This window comes from Schistocerca nitens, chromosome 4 (genome assembly GCF_023898315.1).
Source record: "Schistocerca nitens isolate TAMUIC-IGC-003100 chromosome 4, iqSchNite1.1, whole genome shotgun sequence".
Taxonomy (NCBI): domain Eukaryota; kingdom Metazoa; phylum Arthropoda; class Insecta; order Orthoptera; family Acrididae; genus Schistocerca; species Schistocerca nitens.
Window position 1 is genome coordinate 351498939 of NC_064617.1, and position 21365 is coordinate 351520303.

General features: G+C 44.0%; 1 protein-coding gene across 5 annotated transcripts in view; it reads right to left on the reverse strand.

Annotated features, from left to right (window-relative positions):
- LOC126251940 (chitooligosaccharidolytic beta-N-acetylglucosaminidase) overlaps positions 1 to 21365 on the reverse strand; it is a 226111-nt gene that overhangs the window by 93888 nt on the left and 110858 nt on the right. The window contains exon 1 of one of the 5 annotated variants that reach the window (XM_049952696.1): positions 15679 to 15804. The exons of the other annotated variants lie outside the window; for them this stretch is intronic. Coding sequence (XP_049808653.1) covers positions 15679 to 15733 — 55 coding nt within the window. The 5' untranslated portion in view covers positions 15734 to 15804. Of the gene's footprint in view, positions 1 to 15678; positions 15805 to 21365 lie in introns of those variants that run through there. 5 annotated transcript variants of the gene reach the window in all.

The following is a 21365-nucleotide window of genomic DNA, read 5'->3' on the forward strand; positions in this document are numbered from 1 at the left end:
TCGACATATATGCATATATGTAGTTTCATTGTTAGAAGAGCGAAAATTCGCCTCCTTCGATGGGTTATTAGGTTGATGCATAATCTCGTAGCGTTCTTCTATAAGTTTAATAAACACGACAGGTATACATATAACAGAGACTTTAGTCATCTATAATATATTCTGCTTCATTATTTACAACAGTCTGCCAAAGCTGGGTTTAACTTTCCGATTCCACGACTGTAGAAATTACGTGGTTTTCACACGAAGAAGTCGTCGAGCAACGTTCGGAGCGCATTTTCATCCGGAAGGGAAGTTCCTTGAAGGTTGTTCAATAGAGAACGGAACAGACGAAAATCTGAGGGCGCAAGGTCAGACCAATAAGGTGGATGCGGAAAGACGATGGCTGACATCGAAATAAGTGTCCAAGGAATAGAAAAGCAACTGGAATCACTCAACAGAGGAAAGTCCACTGGACCTGACGGGATACCAATTCGATTCTACACAGAGTACGGGAAAGAACTTGCCCCCCTTCCAACAGCCGTGTACCACAAGTCTCTAGAGGAACGGAGGGATCCAAATGATTGGAAAAGAGCACAGGTAGTCCCAGTCTTCAAGAAGGGTCGTCGAGCAGATGCGCAAAACTATAGACCTATATCTCTGACGTCGATCTGTTGTAGAATTTTAGAACATGTTTTTTGCTCGAGTATCATGTCGTTTTTGGAAACCCAGAATCTACTATGTAGGAATCAACATGGATTCCGGAAACAGCGATCGTGTGAGACCCAACTCGCTTTATTTGTTCATGAGACCCAGAAAATATTAGATACAGGCTCCCAGGTAGATGCTATTTTTCTTGACTTCCGGAAGGCGTTCGATACCGTTCCGCACTGTCGCCTGATAAACAAAGTAAGAGCCTACGGAATATCATACCAGCTGTGTGGCTGGATTGAAGAGTTTTTAGCAAACAGAACACAGCATGTTGTTATCAATGGAGAGACGTCTACAGACGTTAAAGTAACCTCTGGCGTGCCACAGGGGAGTGTTATGGGACCATTGCTTTTCACAATATATATAAATGACCTAGTAGATAGTGTCGGAAGTTCCATGCGGCTTTTCGCGGATGATGCTGTAGTATACAGAGAAGTTGCAGCATTAGAAAATTGTAGCAAAATGCAGGAAGATCTGCAGCGGATAGGCACTTGGTGCAGGGAGTGGCAACTGTCCCTTAACATAGACAAATGTAATGTATTGCGAATACATAGAAAGAAGGATCCTTTATTGTATGATTATATGATAGCGGAACAAACACTGGTAGCAGTTACTTCTGTAAAATATCTGGGAGTATGCGTGCGGCCGGCCGAAGTGGCCGTGCGGTTAAAGGCGCTGCAGTCTGGAACCGCAAGACCGCTACGGTCGCAGGTTCGAATCCTGCCTCGGGCATGGCTGTTTGTGATGTCCTTAGGTTAGTTAGGTTTAACTAGTTCTAAGTTCTAGGGGACTAATGACCTCAGCAGTTGAGTCCCATAGTGCTCAGAGCCATTTGAACCATTTAGTATGCGTGCGGAACGATTTGAAGTGGAATGATCATATAAAATTAATTGTTAGTAAGGCGGGTACCAGGTTGAGATTCATTGGGAGAGTGCTTAGAAAATGTAGTCCATCAACAAAGGAGGTGGCTTACAAAACACTCGTTCGACCTATACTTGAGTATTGCTCATCAGTGTGGGATCCGTACCAGATCGGGTTGACGGATGAGATAGAGAAGATCCAAAGAAGAGCGGCGCGATTCGTCACAGGGTTATTTGGTAACCGTGATAGCGTTACGGAGATGTTTAATAAACTCAAGTGGCAGACTCTGCAAGAGAGGCGCTCTGCATCGCGGTGTAGCTTTCTCGCCAGGTTTCGAGAGGGTGCTTTTCTGGATGAGGTATCGAATATATTGCTTCCCCCTACTTATACCTCCCGAGGAGATCACGAATGTAAAATCAGAGAGATTAGAGCGCGCACGGAGGCTTTCAGACAGTCGTTCTTCCCGCGAACCATACGCGACTGGAACAGGAAAGGGAGGTAATGACAGTGGCACTTAAAGTGCCCTCCGCCACACACCGTTGGGTGGCTTGCGGAGTATAAATGTAGATGTAGAATCCAACTCCTATACAGTGTTTCTTGTCAGTCTATCAGAATGCGGACGGGCGTTATCGTGGAGGAGGAGGAGGAGGAGATTAGTGTTTAACGTCCCGTCGACAACGAGGTCATTAGAGACGGAGCGCAAGCCCGGGTGAGGGAAGGATGGGGAAGGAAATCGGCCGTGCCCTTTCAAAGGAACCATCCCGGCATTTACCTGAAGCGATTTGGGAAATCACGGAAAACCTAAATCAGGATGGCCGGAGACGGGATTGAACCGTCGTCCTCCCGAATGCGAGTCCTGTGTGCTAACCACTGCGCCACCTGACTCGGTGTTATCGTGGAGTAGCTACATGTCCACCAGGTCGTTGTTCTTGCACTATGTCTGCAAGACGCCTCAGTTGTTGTCAGTAAAGTTAGCAGTGACGGTTAAACCTCGAGGAAGTAATTCGTAGCACACGGTAAGGTCGCTGTTCCACTAGATGCATAAAATTATCTTTTGTGGATGCGTGCAGGTCTTTTAACCATACTGGATAGGAATAGTCGGTGTTGTTCACGAGCCAATTGATGCCGAGCAAACAGGGATGCACATACGGCAACCCAATGATTTTTGTGATTTTGGCACAGAGCTTGCGGTACCCATACACCCGATTTTATAACTTTCCCAACTGCATGTAAATGTCGCACGATGGTGGAATAACCACACTTTATGACATTTGCCAGTTCTCGATCACGCTGACGTGGATCATTGTGGATTAATCCGATTAAACGATCTTCATCAAACTCTGAAGGTCTTTCTGAACGTGGAGAGTCACTAATATCAAAACGATCCTCTTTAAGCCGAGAAAAACATTTTTTTCTGCCGTTCTCTGTCCCGTGGCATAAACCCCAAACCGACGCAAATGTTTATGGCTGCCACCGATGCTGTCACCCCTCTACTGAACTCAAACAGAATATGTCGGAAATGTTCTGATTTCTGCACCTGGCACTCCATTTCTATCATCCATATCTCCACTCACTATCTCCAAATGACGAAATGACAGTACGTAAACTCAAATAGCAACAGCGGACTACAAATAAAAAATGACAATCGATAAACAAGCCCATAACAACCGAAATACCAACATGCAAAACAAAAACGCTACTTACTTATGCAGCAACCTAGTAATACGAATGACGCTGTTCGAACGGTGGATAATGATAAGAAAAGTCACTGGTTCAAAGACTTGAAAGTTCCACACTAGGAAAATAGAAGAATAATAAAGAACGTTCAAAATGGTTCAAATGGCTCTGAGCACTATGGGACTCAACTGCTGAGGTTATTAGTCCCCTAGAACTTAGAACTAGTTAAACCTACCTAACCTAAGGACATCACAAACATCCATGCCCGAGGCAGGATTCGAACCTGCGACCGTAGCGGTCTTGCGGTTCCAGACTGCAGCGCCTTTAACCGCACGGCCACTTCGGCCGGCAAAAGAACGTTCTGTCGGTGACTGACGGCTCGTGGGTTAGAGGCAATTTATATTAGAGTTTTTTTTTTTTAATTCAATATAACGTAATAACGGAGTAGATGTTTGAAACAACTGCTCAGCGCATCGGCGACTATCCAGACGGCAGCTGCTGCTGGGGTTGCCGCGCGTATCCGACGAAGGAACTACGAGAAGGCGTGCACTTTCTCTTGCACTCTGTCTAAGCAAGTGTATGCAATGCTGCCTTGTCTCAACCTCCTACCGCGAAACATACGGAGCAGTCAAAACACTGGTTTTGTTCCAGTGGAAGAGATTACTACGTAGCAAGGGATCAAGCGAAAGTGTTCGCCTTACGAAAGAGCTATTTGACGCAGAGAAAATAGCGCGTTATTGTTTTACGAACTGAACTTGTGACCATACGCTTCGACAAGTTTCATCCAAATCGATAACAACCAACTCCATCGCACTGGATAATCAGTTTACAAAAGATGTATTTTTGCAGTCGCGCGGGATTAGCCGAGCGGTCTCAGGCGCTGAAGTCATGTACTGTGCGGCTGGTCCCGGCGGAGGTTCGAGTCCTCCCTCGGGCACGGGTGTGTGTGTTTGTCCTTCGGATAATTTAGTTTAAGTAGTGTGTAAGCTAAGGGACTGATGACCTTAGCAGTTAAGTTCCATAAGATTTCACACACATTTGAACATTTTGTATTCTTGCAAACCGTCGAAAAGCAAAAGAGGGATGATTCTGTGGGACCTTATAGAAAATGACATGCAGAAATGTTCTAAACAATGGAAGCAGCGAATGCAGACACACACTTATCAGCCAGACCATTATGACCTACCTACCTAATAACCGGTACGTCCCCCTTTGGCAGCGGCGAGGCGTCGTGGCATGGAAGTAATGAGGCTTTGGTAGGTCGCTGGAGTGAGTTGGCACCACGTCTGCATGCACAAGTCACCTAATTCGCCTAAATTCCGGGGAGGTGGTCGATGAGCCACATTCAATCACATCCCAGATGTGTTCGATTGGGCGCAGACCTGGCGAGTTGGAGGTCAGCACATTAACTGGAACTCGCCACTATGTTCCTCGAACCACTCCGTCACACTCCTGGCGTTGTGACATGGCGCATTATCTTGTTGAAAAATGCCACTGCCGTTGGGAAACATGATCGTCATGAAGGGTTGTAGGTGGTCTGCAACCAGTGCACAGTACTCCTTGGCCGTCATGGTGCCTCGCACGAGTTCCACTGGATCGATGGATGCCCAGGTGAATGTTCCGCAGAGCGTAATGGAGATGCCGCCACCTTGCCTCCATCCCGCAGTACAGGTGTCAAGGAGCTGTTCCCGTGAGAGACGACGGATACGCGCCTTCCCATCGGTTTCATGAATAAGGTATCGGGATTCACCAGGCCATGCTACGCCCTGCTACTGCGCCAACGTCCACTGCCGATGGTCACGTGCCCATTTCAGTCGTAGTTGCCGATGTCATAGTGTTAATGTTGGCACATGCGTGGTCGACGGCAGCGGGGTCCCGTCGTTAGGAGTGTTCGGTTCACTGTGTGTTAAGACACACTTGTACTCCGCCCAACATTGAAGTCTCATGTTAGTTCCTCCACTGGTTTAGCAGTCTGCTCAGCCTACAACTTCCGACATCTGTAATGGCGGGTGGCCGCCCAACCCCACGACATCTGGACGTGGTTTCACCTTGGTTTCGCCACGTATAGAAGACACTCACCACCGCACTCCCTAAGCAACTGACAAGCAGTGCAGTTTCCGAAATTCTTGTGACGAGCATCCAGACCATCACAATCTGCCCTCGGTCAAACTCAGACAGATCGCGCGTCCTCCTTGTTCTACACACGGACCTCACGCTCACTGATTCTACATGTACCGCGCGTGTGTCTGCATAACGGTCATTACTGGCTAGGTGACGCTGCTGTCGCCTGGACAGGTTTACATACCGGATGATCAAAAAGTCAGTATAAATTTGAAAACTTAATAAACCACGGAATAATGTAGACAGAGAGGTAAAAATTGACACACATGCTTGGAATGACGTGGGGTTTTATTAGAACGAAAAAAAAAAAACCATATTGCTAGACGCGTGAAAGATCTCTTGCGCGCGTCGTTTGGTGATGATCGTGTGCTCAGCCGCCACTTTCGTCATGCTTGGCCTCTCAGGTCCCCAGACCTCAGTCCGTGCGATTATTGGCTTTGGGGCTACCTTGAAGTCGCAAGTGTATCGTGATCGACCGACATCTCTAGGGATGCTGAAAGACAACATCCGACGCCAATGCCTCACCATAACTCCGGACATGCTTTACAGTGCTGTTCACAACATTATTCCTCGACTACAGCTATTGTTGAGGAATGATGGTGGACATATTGAGCATTTCCTATAAAGAACATCAACTTTGCTTTGTCTTACTGTGTTATGCTAATTATTGCTATTCTAATCAGATGAAGCGCCATCTGTCGGACATTTTTTGAACGTTTGCATTTTTTGGTTCTAATAAAGCCCCATGTCATTCCTAGCATGTGTGTCAATTTGTACCTCTCTATCTACATTATCCCGTGATTTATTCAGTTTTCAAATTTATACTGACTTTTTGATCACCTGTTATATAGTAGATCGGTGGTCATAATGTTCTGGCTGATCAGTATATATGTGGACTCGAATATGTGAATCGATCATGTGAATCCAAACTCGTATGAGAGCCTACATCAGTAATTCTTCACTTCCGAAACGCATTTCATTCAATAGCACACCTACGCTTATCAACGAAAGTTCAATAATATTGTGTATTAACAAACGTTCTGACTACACTGTGGATATCTTGGTAGGAAAGACAAAGTATTCTATCTTGCACTGCGTGTCACAGATATAGCTAATAACTTCAGGCATACCCCAGCGAACTGTGTTAGAACCCTTGCTCTCTTCAGGCATACCCTTGCTCTTCGTGTTGTATATTAACGACCTGCCAGATAAGTCCAACATTAATTTCAGATTTTTGCAGATTATTTAGGAATGTGTAGGGAACTACTATCACAAAAAATCTGTACATTTATCCAGCCATATCTTGGTAACATTTCAAAGTGTTGCAAAGATTGACATCTTACCATAAATGTTCAGATATGTAAAATTTTGTACTTAACAAAATAAAAAAAATGAAATATTCTATGACAACAATACCAATGAGTGACAGTAGGAAGCAGTCAACGCATTCAAATACTAGAGTACAACAATTTGTAGGGATATGAAATGGACATAACATAGACTCACCCTTAGGTAAAGGATGTGGTAGACTACAATTCATTGTTAGGACGTGCGACCCGTACCAAATGGGGCTAACAATGTATATTGAACGTAATACAAAAAAGGTGGCACGAATAATCGCATATTTGTGATACTCAGAGGAGCACGTCACAGAAATGTTTGAAAACCGAAATTGACAGGCTCTTCAGGGTAGACGCAGATACCCCCGAAAGTCTACTTACGAAGTTTTAAGAAGCAGTATGAAATAAAGAATCTATGAATATACTAAAATTTTGTACGTATCTCTCCCGCAGGGACTGTGAGACCAAGATTATATTAATTACAGCACGCATGGGGGCATTTAAGCAATCATTCTTCCCGCGCTCAGTGCGAGAATAAAATGGAAAATAACGTTAAAACACGGTACAAAGGGACGTTCAGTCTGCCAAGCAGTTCACAGTGGTTTGCAGGTGTAGACAATCGTGTATTTTGCGCAGTTGGAGTAATTTTACTAAAATTATCCTTTGTTGAACTAAATACATTATACTGTAAGCTAACTATTTCAAAAATAAAGATTCCTCACCCCTAAATTCTTGTATATTATATATTATATTAGATATTATAGAGTCCGAGAACTTTTAGAATGTCGTACACAGATGTAGATAAGAAGGAAAGGGGTATTAGAGTTAAGACCCTGTCGACGAGAGGGTCATTATTGACGAACACAAACTTGCGTAGGACAAGGATTGCGAAGGATGCCGACCGTATCCTTGGCACAGAAAGCTCCCAGCCATTCGCTTTAATCATTTTAGGAGAAACATATAAAACGTACTAATTCTAGGTGGCCGAACAGGATTTTGAATTTCTTCCGCCGGCAGCCGTGGCCGAACAGTTCTAGGCGCTTCAGTCTGGAACCGCGCGACCGCTACGGTCCACAGGTTCGAGTCTTGCCTCGGGCATGGATGTGTGTGATGTTCTTAGGTTAGTTAGGTTTAAGTAGTTCTAAGTACTAGGGGACTGATGACCTCAGATGTTAAGTCCCATAGTCCTCAGAGCCATTTGAACCATATTTTTTGAATTTCTTCCTTTTTATAACGCGAGACCGGGTCAACAGCACGTACTCGATCAGAATGTAGATAAGACCTTTACGGTTTAATTACTAAACAATAGGTTTACACACAGCTTTGTACCATTTCTGACAACTAGCTCGAGAACAGAGGGGGAGGATATTCGTTCTTAGCTCTTGTGTAACGCCACAAAAGCCGCTCAGCGGGTTTATTTATCTGAGCCCCGTTCCGCACTCCTCGGATGTAGGACGGCGACCTCCCCTCTTAACCGACTGCCTTTCCCCCCCACTACGCTCCCCACGAACTCATTCATCAGATCGGCCAGCCGCTGCCGGCGCGCAACAACTGTACACCGCTACGAGGACGTTCCTCCGAGGCTGTGACAGCCGGTATATTCACATGGAGCTCCCAAAACCAGATGTCGTAAACAGATTTCCCAATCCCTCTTTCGTTTGGTCATGTAAAGACTCCAATATCGATTCTGGAAATGCGATCCGAGTTGCCGAATTTCCACAATGGAAATTCGCTGCCATGTAAACAAACGGAGCGACTTTCTGTGCAGTGGGGGAGAAGTAGAAATATTACGCTGGGCATGAAGTGGTGTACCTCCAATATTTAATTCAAGAGAGCTGATTTCCAGAGGCCATGTTTGATCGAGCTAAGAAAACCACTTCAGACCTTAACACGTAATCACGACAACGAAAAATGATTTCCGAAATTCTGTTTTCGTCTTCCGGAAGTTTTGACGCATGCAAAACATTTACCGGTACCAGCTTGTGTCCATTGCACTCCCACCTCTATTGAAACTCTCGTAACGGTGAATCGCGGACGCAGTAGTGATACAGCAGATTCTATAGGCTATATAGGTTACGGGAGAAATCAGAGTACGGCGGTGGAAACACCGCTTGCAGACTAACGTCAAGTGAATCGGAAACTTGATCGATTTGCAAAAAGTTGCTACATAAAAGCATACTGAACATGCACAGCACTCTATGTTTTTTATATGAAATGGAGGGTGGGGAAAGAAAGGGAAAAAGGATGTGTGGAAAACTCATGACTTCTCAGCCGCACAGGCCATTCTAGCAACGCAGTGACGAAACTTGAAAATTTGTTCTGGACCGGGACTCGAACCCGGATTTACCGCTTCTCATGAGAAGATGCCTTAACCGCTTTTTTTTTTCTTTTTTCCTCTAAATTTCCTGGTTATAAAGCAACCTATAAAAAAGAGGTCTCTTTGCCACCGCCACTCTAAACCTAAAAACAAAGCTATCTGCACCACTTCACGTGTTGGCTCCTAAACATGCCTATCCCAGCAGTTAAGCCTAAACTAAGAAAGAAGGAAGAAACTAAGATAGGAGGAAAGAAAATGGGGGAGAGGGTATCAAAGTTATATAAAACAAGAAGGTTTTTTTTTTTTTTTAATTTTTGCTCGGACCTGTGAAGTGAAGTCCATGAAAGCCACTCGTAACCCTGGAGAAATCCATGTACATCTTCTAGAAATAAAGGGGAGTACCGTTGGGGATCATAGACCGCTTCGGCCATCCGGACACGGTCCCTGGCCGACTCAAATTTCCCGTAGGAGCTCGGACGGTATTAGTGCATCCGCACTGATACAAACTTCAAGGAGCCTTCGCGCTCTTACAGAAATTTATGGATCTGAGTGGAGTGTGTTCTGCCAGACATGTCTGACAGAGCACACCATTCAGAAATATAGAACTGTATGATACGTCCACCAGTTTCCAAAGGTATGACATTGCAAACAGTTCTAGCACGGCGGTAACATTCCTCACCTCTCTTCCTTGAACGACATGGTGTTCCTCTCAAGTCATTGCCCTGGTAGAACCAGTTTCGAATCCTTGGTATGCTGATTTATATTTACCGCGGTATCTCTGAGACACGTCATGAGAATACTAGAGTCTTTTTTTTTTCTTTAAAAAATCACAGCTAGATTCCTTCTCCAACGTTCTCCACGTTAGCTAATGGCGCGTCTTTAATGACCTCTCCACTTCAAATACGCTAAACGACCCACAACTGAGTGCGTGGCGGTGGATACCTCGTATTAGTGTTTCCGGCATTCTCTCCTATTCCATTCGCGTACTGAGCGAGGGAAAAATGCCTGTCTTTAGGCCTCGGTACATGCTGCCCTCATCTCTGTTATTCTCAAGATCACAGTACGAGATAAATGACTGAAGCCGCGGAATTGTCGCATTTTCTGCCTCGATTTTAGGTTCTCTTAATTTAACCAGCAGGGTTTCGCGAGAACGATGTCGTGTTTATTCTAATGACGCGCATTTATATCACAGGGTATCTCCATTACACTTTCGCATGGGCTATACCGACCGACCTGCTACGTTACGATCCTTGCTGAGTGTGTCTCAATTTGATATCTGCTGTTGCACGCACTTGACAAAGGTTACTAATGCTGAAATGATCTACTGGGTGTATCGGGAGGAATGGTCAATATACAGGAATATGACAGGAACGATCATTCGAAGCATAGAAGTCCAGTAAACATGGGTTGTAGAGTGCATATCTTAGGAGCTACGTGCACTTCTTCATCTTCAACTTTGTGAGGCGCACTTAAAGCCAATGTTCAGTAGATATTTTTTGCTTCGAATGATCGTTCCTGTCGTATCCATGCATACTGACCATTCTCATAGGACATCTGCAAACCGCTATCCAGGAAGCCGACACCAGTTGCAGGTTGCCTATCTTAGGGCTTTCTGCAGCAACAAAATTTTGTTTTTCAATATTTCGCGCGATTATTGACCGAATTTAAAAATTTAAAACTCTGTCATAATCTACTCATTAATAGGTATAATCTTACCTTAAGGCTTTAACACAGTAATATATGTATTACAGTTAAAAACTGTGTGCTTGCCTTAAGGCAACGCAATTGACGGCACGCAAATACCCTGACTGAATTCAGCTAGTATTTGAATGTGAGAGCATATAGTGACTTCCACCAAACTTTACACATAATTTCAACTCTTTCCTAAACTTTTTCCCATTGACACAACCCACACAATGGCGGAAGGAAAAACGTTTATCGCTTATTACTTTTTCGATGTTCGTGCAGCAAAACCGCCGCATCATCCATGACATTTTAATTTATTTCTTCTTTACTATTAACTTTATTCGCAACACATTTTGCAGACAGTGCCCACGTACAGCACTGAGTTCTCCAGCTAAATTATATCACTGTACTACAAGTGGTTCAGAGGAAATGACGTCATGAACACTGAGATGCATGAAAAACTAACTTTTACCTGAAACGGAGCGCAAATTATCCAGAATATATTTACACAGTGTTTCATAATAGGAGCACTTAGCGACTTGCAACGAACTCTATGCATAATTTCAAATTTCTCGTAAACTTTTTCTCACCTACACGCTTAAAGTCAAACGTTTAACACATTAACTCATCTTTAAAGTAACCAAACATTTGAAGCTGTTTGATATATGGGAGTTCGATTCTTTAAGTTTCGGGAGTTTAGTAATAAACTACATTTGCCCTCACTAGCGCCTGGAACGCGGTTTCCTTTACTGTCACGCTGCACATACCCAACACCCTTGTAACAAATCTAAGTCTTGCATCCGTTTTGCTTAAAACGAATTTTACCCGGTCTACCCATTTCATTCATTTTCTCAGGGTTACCCCTAGATATTTAAATGATGTGATTGGCTCCAGATGTTCTCCACTAATCTCGTAATCGAATACTATCGTGTTGTTTCTCTTTGTTCTTCGAATTATTCTGCATTGCCTACATTTAAAAAGAGCTGCCACTCACTTCACCAAGCGGAAATTTTGTCCAAGGCCTTTTCTGTTTAAAATTTTTTGAAATAAAATTATTGGAAATAAAAGCGGTCATAATATTCTATTAAAATGTTATAATAAAAACTGTCTAGATCACATACAATTATTTTATTTTATTTTTAAATAAAAATAAAATTAGTGTATGCAGTCTAACGTGTTTTTATCTTAAAAAGCATTTCCTATTATCTTCTGAGTCCCTCGACAGTAGTATCGTCAGCGAACGTTCTCCTTGTGCATGTCACACTTCCTGATAACTCATTTTCGGTACTGAGGACGTCATTGTTCATCTTCATGGAGCACTCCCGACGTTAGTATCATTCCTGTCCCACATTGGCCGTCCAGGATACGGTACTCGCTTCTATTAGTCAAAAAATCATCCAACCAACTACATATCTCTGAAGATAAAAAGGCGCGGTTGAACGTCTATTGGAAATCTAGGAAGACCGAATCTAGCTGCTTGTCTGCAGCCATTGTTTGCATGACATCGGGTATGAATAACTCAAGCTTCGTTTCACGCGAGTGGTTTTACCGCAATGTGTGCTGATTCACTGAGATAATGTGTTTTTCCTCCGGTATCGTCATCACGTTTGTGCTTACATTATATTCTAGGATCTTACAACGAACAAATGACAGCAATCTCGATATCGACTAGACGTAATCACTTCTTTCCTTCGTCTGTGACAGGAGAACACTAGCCAAATACCTTGAACATACTGCCACCACGTATAAAAAAAATGATGGTTCTGAACTACGTACATAAGGAGTGTACATGATTATGTCATCACAACGACTAATGCATTCCAAGACATGTAGGTCCGATAAGTTTGCTTTGCGATAATTACTTTGTCTGCCCTCGGAAATATTAATCTGCAGACACCCGAACGTAAAACTGACCAGAAAATTTTATCAAAACTGCTGCGTCAGTTGTTCGATTAGTCGTCCGAATGTGTTTCATCTTTCACTTTCTTAGTTATAGTCGCTTCTGCTCAATGGCTGTTGTTTATGTTGTTGTCGTGGTGTTGAGTGCGAAGTTTGGTTTGCTGCAGAACCTGCTTAATGTAGTCTCTGTCAACAATTTGTAACCTTACCCTCTTCCACACACACAAACACACATACGTATTATTCGGTTACCAAATTAACAGTTCCTTGTTTTAGCCAAGTCATAAAGGTCTTTTCTCCCTAATTCCATTCAGTGCCTCTTTATTGGTTATGCGATGTACGCATCTAATCTTCAGCATTATTCTTTAACACGACATGTCAGAATGTTCTATTCTCTGCTTGTCTGTACTGTTTATCGCCCACGTGCAACATCCATGACTGCGGCTTATGTTTTAGAAAGAGCATTCTCTTCTCTAATAATGTATTTGCATAATAGACGAGGGTTCCACACAATGGATCCGTATTTTTAACGCTTTGCTGTACGAGCTATTTCGCTCATCCTATATTCCGATATTATGTATTAACCATGACTAAGTACAACACCAGGAACACAGTGTATGGTATAAAATATATTTCAGATAAATGTTGAGTACCAAATGTAACAAAAAATTTAGATTCACGGCAACCATCAGTTTACATTAAGTGCTTGATGTTTATGCATTACGAGCGCCTTCGATACAGAGCTTTCGTTTAATGCAAATAAATTACACAGAGAGAAAATAAGTACAAATGACTGTAAACTCTTGTGTGTGGTGTTGTGTGGAGGGTGGTAAGTGAGGGAGGTGATGGGTGAAGGGATAGTGGAGCTTGGTTGACTCTCCAAGGTTAGGACAGGGTGTAACATTATTAATAGCAAAAACTGACGGGTGTGACAGTATACTGTAACAGTAGGAAACACGTTAAAGAGACACGGCAAGTGTTCTCAGTAGCTGCCAGTGACTTCAGTATGAAACAGATGTACTCCTCGATAGTAAAAATGTATCTGAAAAGTCCCCATGTTGCTGGGCTCAAGTCTTGGTCCTGTAAACGATGTGCACAACAGAGAATGAAGGATTAGAACAAATTTAAGAGTTACTGGAGCTGTCAATGCTAAAGAAGAGAGGGCTGAGCTGGCCGGTCATATGATAGAGATAACGCAGTACCGTCTACCCAGTACATAGCTTTCTAAAGAAATAAATGGAACGCGAAGATGTTATATATCCCACAAGTAGATGCGGGAAAGCGTTCGGTGCGAGCGTAAGAAGGATGAATAATAGCACGAGCCGACAAACAGAGCACTTAACGGGAAGAAACAAATGAGGCGTATAGATCAGGGTTCTGGGTGACAACGCCGTATAAAATAAAAACAGGAAGAAGTGATTAACATACCCTTAAAAAAAGCAATAACAATTATTTGTACAATGATTTTAATTGCCGTCACTGTATACAAATGATGTCACGCTAAAAACACCCGCGGATGAATGCACTCCTCCCTCGCCATACCATGTTTTTCTTTCATTCTCACAGATATTGCAAACGTTTTCCTTTGAATTACTGCACTGCATAATCATCTGACATACTTTTAATAATCCACATGCAGTCACTGTTAAAGCAGAGCACTCAACCAAATATACGAATGTTTTAAGATATTCCTTACGAATCTTCTTCAGTCGGAGATAGCGTTTCATTGTAGTTGTCAGTGCGCACATTGTGACTCGGCAGAAATAAATGAGACTAGTTGTGAAGTGTGCTAATTACCTAATGAAAAACTGCACAAGCTTCCGTTTGCAGTAAGTATATTTACGAAAGCTAATAACGAACATGTTATGGCCGCAAACGAAAGAATATACAAAATTATTTTAAAAAATTACAGAGGTCAGTAACAGCAACAACGGAGCGAGGGACTTTCATAGCCCAGCTGACAGATTGCAAAATACGCAATATCACGTGTTCATTAGTTTAAGATGATATCCAAAGTTCCGACTATTTCTTTCTTGTTTTATATGGGGGGGGGGGGGGTATTCCACATCTCCTCGTAAACCAGCGTGACCGATTTCAGGCAAACTTGGTACACATATCCTTTACTGTCAGGCAACAAACGCCGTCGTAGTAAGAACCACCTACTTATCAGAGTTCGGGAGATATCGTGCATGACGTTTAAATTTATTACTTCTGTGCTACTATCTCTATTCGCAACACAGTGTGTAAACAGTATCCACATATGCCGCTGAATATACCTACAAAATTATGTCATTGTATGACACACAGATCGGGAGGTATGACATCGTTAACATTGAGATGCGTGAAAAAAATGTCGCATCATGCCTGAAGTTTTAATACACTCATTATTTATTGCTAAGACACTCCTAGAGTCGAGACAACTTAAGTAAATCCCTGACACTTGGCAGCGCTTTTGAAAGGTTTCAAATGAGAGGCGTAAGCGGCTGTAGGCTAGAAGAATAGCCGTTTAGTCATAAAGACTCTCGTTGTAGACACGAGAAGCAGCTGGACTTAAACAACTGAACATTATGCGTATTTCTTTGTACGACTGTTTCATAATTTCAAAGGTGTTTTCACGAATATATGGAAATGAAATTTTTTCGGTATTACACTACAAACACAGTACATCTCAAGCTTCCGTTTTTAACAGAAAACTGGCGAAATGGACACCCGGGCAGTGCTAGGTTTATCAGCTGGTGTTTCTGTAAGTGTAATCATTGGCACGAAAATACGTCTTTGACACTAACCGTTGTTAAAGATAGAGTTCGGAGCTCCCCAGGCTAACACACAACGGAATGAAACTGGACGTGTTTATGACGCTTTTCTAGAAAAACATCGTAAATACATCACTAAAGAAAACATCGCTACAAACTTTTCCACCACTAATCAGTGTCTCTTTACGGCTAGACCAAGACATTTATTATATTTTTTGCGCGTAGTTTCCACCGGAAGACTGTCACAAGAATGCTTTCCGACAAGTCATCCGCGTAGTATAGGACACACAAGCGAAATGCAGCAAGATGGCAAGCTACGCAGAGCGTTACGCACAGTTACGCAAGTCAGGGCGGGGAGCGCCCCTCTGCGGCCGGTGTTCCCGTTTCATGCACGCGAGTCTTCCACGGACGCACCCCGCGAGACGATCGCTCACTGCTCACGCACTGCGTGGCTGGTCGCGGCTGCCGTGAAGCGGCGGCTCTCGGGGGGAAAGTTCCTCCCGCTGCAGCGGCGGCCGTGGAGGGGGGGCCACCATACAGTCGTGTCCACCGAACCAGCCGCCGCCAGTTGGTTCCGTAGGCACCGGAATCGACTATCGCGCCGCGGCATGGCAAGCACCTGCGTGCACGCACACCGTCCCTCACCGCTCTCGGGCAGCTAAGCATAAATAATGCGGAGCGTACCAGAAGCGAATGCGGTCGGTTTCTCTCGTAAAGGTGTCACCTTCGACAGTATGCTCTCTGACTAGGCTGGCCTGGAGAGGCGGTGATGGGGAGACGGAAGCGGGAGAGGCCGAAACCCCTCCCCCACACATATTTCGGTAGAAGCTGAACAATGTCCACTACGCTCATAACACTGTAATATTTACTGACAGCTTAAATAGTCTTCAGTATCTTACAACAATAATTCTTCCCACGCGACATTCGCAAGTGGAACGGGGCAGAGGGGACCAATTAGTGATACTACTGTCACGTGCCGTCAGGTGGCTTTCGCAATATGATGTAGATGTAGTTGAATCAAAGAAAGTAGTAAGGGCTACGAGCCAGAAATCAACAGAAATTAATGGTCATCAGCAAAAAAGACATGCCAGAACTGTCGTCTACTGACGTGACAAAAGTCACGAGATAGCGATACGCACATGCACAAGTGGCGGTAGTATGGCGTACACAAGATATAAAAGGACGGTGCATTGGTGGAGCAGTCACTTATACTCAGGTAGTTCACGTGAAACGGTTCCGACGTGATTGGCCGCAAGATGGGAATTAACAGACTTTGAAAGTAGAACTTTCCATTTTGGAAATCGTTAGGGAATTCAATATTCCGATATCCACAGTGTCAAGAGTGTGCCGAGAATACCAAATATCAGGAAATACCTCTTACCACAGACAACGCAGTAGCCGAAGATCTTCACGTAACGACCGAGAGCAGCAGCGTTTGCGAAGAGTTGTCAGTGCTAACAGACAAGCAACACTGCGTGAAATAACCACGCCGGCCGAAGTGGCCGAGCGGTTCTAGGCGCTTCAGTCTGGAACCGCACGACCGCTACGGTCGCAGGTTCGAATCCTGCCTCGGGCATGGATGTGTGTGATGTCCTTAGGTTAGTTAGGTTTAAGTAGTTCTAAGTTCTAGTGGACTAATGACCTAAGATGCTAGGTCCCATAGTGCTCAGAGCCATTTGAACCATTGTTTTGAAATAACCGCTGAAATCAACGTAGAGCGTACCTCGGGCGAATCCGTTAGGACAGTGCGACGAAATGTGGCATCAATGAGCCATGGCAGCAGACGAACGACGCGAGTGCCTATGCTAACAGCACGACATCGGCTGCAGCGCCTATGCCATTCGAGGAAAATGGTTCAAATGGCTCTGATCACTATGGGACTTAATATCTGAGGTCATCAGTCCCCTAGAACGTAGAACTACTTAAACCTAACTAACCTAGGGGTATCACACACATCCATGCCCGAGGCAGGATTCGAACCTGCGACCGTAGCGGTCGCACGGTTCCAGACTGTAGCGCCTAGAACCGCTTGGCCATCCCGACCGGCCGTTGCCAAACATCTATGGAATTTTTATGAATGACAAGGTACCATGTCACGGGGCCACAACTGTTCACGACTGGTTTGAATAACATTGTGTATAATTCGAGCGAATGATTTGACCACTCAGATCGCCCCACATGAATACCATCGAACTTTTATGGGACATAATGGAGAGGGCAGTTCGTGCATAAAGTCCTGCACCGGCCACACTTTCGTAATTACGGAAGCCGGCCGGTGTGGCCGTGCGGTACTAGGCGCTTCAGTTTGGAACCGCGTGACCGCTACGGTCGCAGGTTCGAATCCTGCCTTGGGCATGGGTGTGTGTGATGTCCTTAGGTTAGTTAGGTTTAAGTAGTTCTAAGTTCTAGGGGACTGATGACCTCAGATGTTGAGTCCCATAGTGCTCAGAGCCATTTGAACCATTTTTGTAATTACGGATGGCTGTCCGCAGTTCGTGGTCTTGTGGTAGCGTTCTCGCCTCCCGCACACGGAGTCCCGGATTCGATTCCCGGCGGGTTCAGGGATTTTCCCTGCCTCGAGATGACTGGGTGTTGCTGTGTCGTCTTCATCATCATCATTCATCCCCATTACGGTCGGAGGAAGGTAATGGAAAACCACCTCCGCTAGGACCTTGCCTAGTGGGCGGTGCGGGTCTCCCGCATCGTCCCCTACGCTCCTCATCATCATCATAGAGGCATCTTGGCTCATATTTCTGTTGGGGGACTTCCGACGACTTGTTAAGTCCATGCCACATCAAGTTGCTGCCTTCAGCCGGGCAAAAGGATGTACGAGAAGATATTAGGAGGTATCCTACGACTTTCGCCACCTCCGTATATTAACGATAAACTTAATGAACTAATAAACAAATACACTAGCTATCGTGATTTTTATTTGAAATCTTATGCATTGTATCGTAATTTACTCAGATAATAAACGCTCAGTTAATCGTCAGATTATTTCAAACAATCCGCACCACCTTTCCAGCCTGGGCTTCTTCAAAGCCACCTGGCATTGTCCCTTTCGACAAATTTCACACGTTAACCATTTTGATGCTTTAAATCATTGATGATTGCAAAATTAAATGTAAACTTCTTTTAACATGATGAATCAGACTGCAGATAACAGACAGACGGAATTATAGAGCTGAGTTAGCCACCTGCTTATGAGGCCTCTCAAAATTAACTACTTGAATTTTAACATATCATTTTATGTTCTTTGATACCAGAATCTCTACTCCACTTTAAATTAAATGGTAATCAGGGAGGTAATTTTGCAACCTTTCATTTCAGTTTCAGTTGATTTAATTATTCGTCAACCTCTCAATTAGTTTAACTGAAACTTACTCAGAATAAACGAGCACCACATTCTCTTTCACTTTCAGCGTCGAGCGGATATTTACGTGAAAACTGAGTAGTGATCACGCGTAATATGTTATGCAACTGTTGTTTCAACTATATAAATTACATTTCCTTAAAATTCTTCCAAAGAATCTCTGCCTGGCATCTGCTTTTCTTAGAGTTTGTGTTACGTGGTTATTGCACCTTACGTCGTTCCGGATGGCTACTCCTGGTTACAGCGATTTTTCATCAATGACATAATAGAACAGAAAATGATACCTTCGCCTATTTACGCGCACTGTGTTACATTTATTTGCGTTCGGTGTCAACTACCATTATTGGGTAAAATGTGAAGGTTCCAGAGTTGTGTTTGCTAGTATTATAGTTTTCAAATTGACTGTATGAGCCGTGTTCTTATCAGATTTTCGGACAAATGCTTTCCACATGTTATATTTCTGCGAACTTCAATTTTTTGGATGTTATACTGGAATTTTCCGAATGGGACGGAAACCGGCAGATGCCATGTACATGTACACACAAACAAACTATTACAATTTCAGAAAAACTGGATGATTTATTCAAGAGGTCAGCAACGCTTTGAGCCACCTCTGGCCTTATGCAAACAGCTATTCGGCTTGGCGTTGGTTAATAGAGTTGTTGGACGTCCTATTGAGGGATATCATGCCAAATTCTGCTCAAATGGCGAGTTAGATCGCCAAAATCCTGAGATGGTTGGACGGCCCTGCTCATAACCCTCCAAACTTCCTCAATTGGAGAGAGATCCAGAGACCTTGCTGGCCAAGGTAGGGTCTGCAAGCACGAAGACAAGCAGCAGAAACTCTCGCCGTTTGCGGGCGTGCACTATCTTGCTGAAATATAAGCTCTGGATGACCTGCCATGTAGGGTAACGAAACCGGGCGTAGAATATCGTCGACGTGTCACTGTGGTGTAAGGATACAGCGGATGAGAACCAAAGAGGCCCTGCTATGAAAAGAAACGGCGGCCCAGACCATCACTTCTGGTTGTCGGGCCGTATGGTGGGCGACAGTCATATTGGTCCGCAGCGTCTCAAGACACGTCTCCGCTGTCCATTGGGTCTCAGTCCGAAGCGTGATGATTACTGAAGACAATTCAACTCCAGTCAGTGAGATTCCAGGCCGAAGACATGTCTGGAGACGACCGGGACAGCGGTGGGATACCAACCTGTTCTCGCCCACCAAACAGCCCGACAACCATGAGTGATAATCTCGGATGCCATTTTGTTTTCATAACTGGATCCCTTCGGCTGTCATCCGCGGCATCCTTACAGCACGCCGGTTCGTCGACGATGTTCTATGTCCCGTTTTGTTGCCCTTTATGGCAAGCCATCCTGGGATTACATTTCAGCAAGATAATGCCCGCCCGCATACAGCGAGAGTTTGTACTGCATGTCTTCGTGTTTGCCAAAAACCACTTTGGCTAGCAAGGTCACCAGATCTCTCCCCAGTTCACAACGTTTGAAGCATTACGGGCAGGGTCGTCCAACCAGCTCGGGGTTTTAACGATGTAACGGCCCAACTGGACAGAATTTGGCGCGGTATCCCTCAAGAGGACACGCAACAACTCTATCAATCAATGCCAAGCCGAATACCTGTTTATATAAGGGTCAGGTGAGGGCCAACGCGTTATTGACTTGCTGAATTTGTGAAAATCTTTCGTTGAATAAAACATCCAATTTTCTGAAATTGTAATCATTTGTTTGTCTGTACATGTACGTTACGTCAACTGATTTCCGTCTCATTGGGATAATTCTCTCGTGGTTCGTTAATTTTTTCTCTTAGTGTATATTATTGGCTCAAAATGGTTCTGAGCACTATGAGACTTAACTGCTGAGGTCATCAGTCCCCGTATATTATTAATATGGCATATTGAAACATTGTTATTGTTATTAAAAATGTAGACGTCTATGGTATGTTAAAAGTGTAGACGATCGCAAGTAATATTTACGTGGAGGAGGTGATCCCTTAGTATCGAACTCGGACTCGCGTCTGCCTCTGACCAGCTGCATTCAGCAAACTGTCAGCAGTCAATTGGTGCGACAGAAAGGTCGAATCACTCTGCAGGTCGTCTGCTAACATCGGAAGTTGAACTGTTCACCTCACGCTCAGTCATGCTATGTAGTGACTTCTCACTTTTTATTGTATTGCATGCCTTTTTTTCGTAACATATTGCAAAGGTTGCACGCAGGTGCGGATCCTGGGATCGCTTGTGGGTTGAGTCATAGTTTGTTACTGTCTTCACCCCTCCCCTCTCTGTCCACAAATATCACTTGCAGTCACAGTTTTAACGTGCCACAGATGCCTCTGATTTTCTCATCGAAAACAATGACACATACAAAATGTGTAAATATAATACTTTATGTGCACTGGTCTGTAATTTATAAGATTCCTTGCCATTTTAGGGATCCTTAGTTTTTATGTTACTGTACATCCGAAAGTTTGCTGCGAAATTTGAATATTTGTTTGACGGGGGTGGGAAGGAACCTCCCTCCCGTTTCGTTCCACGCCTGGTTGCACGAGGAGTTCGGTATTTCTCGTATGAGCGTTCTTCTATAATTTTCATAGCAACGTTCTTCCACAAAACAGGGTGCATATCTGAATGCGA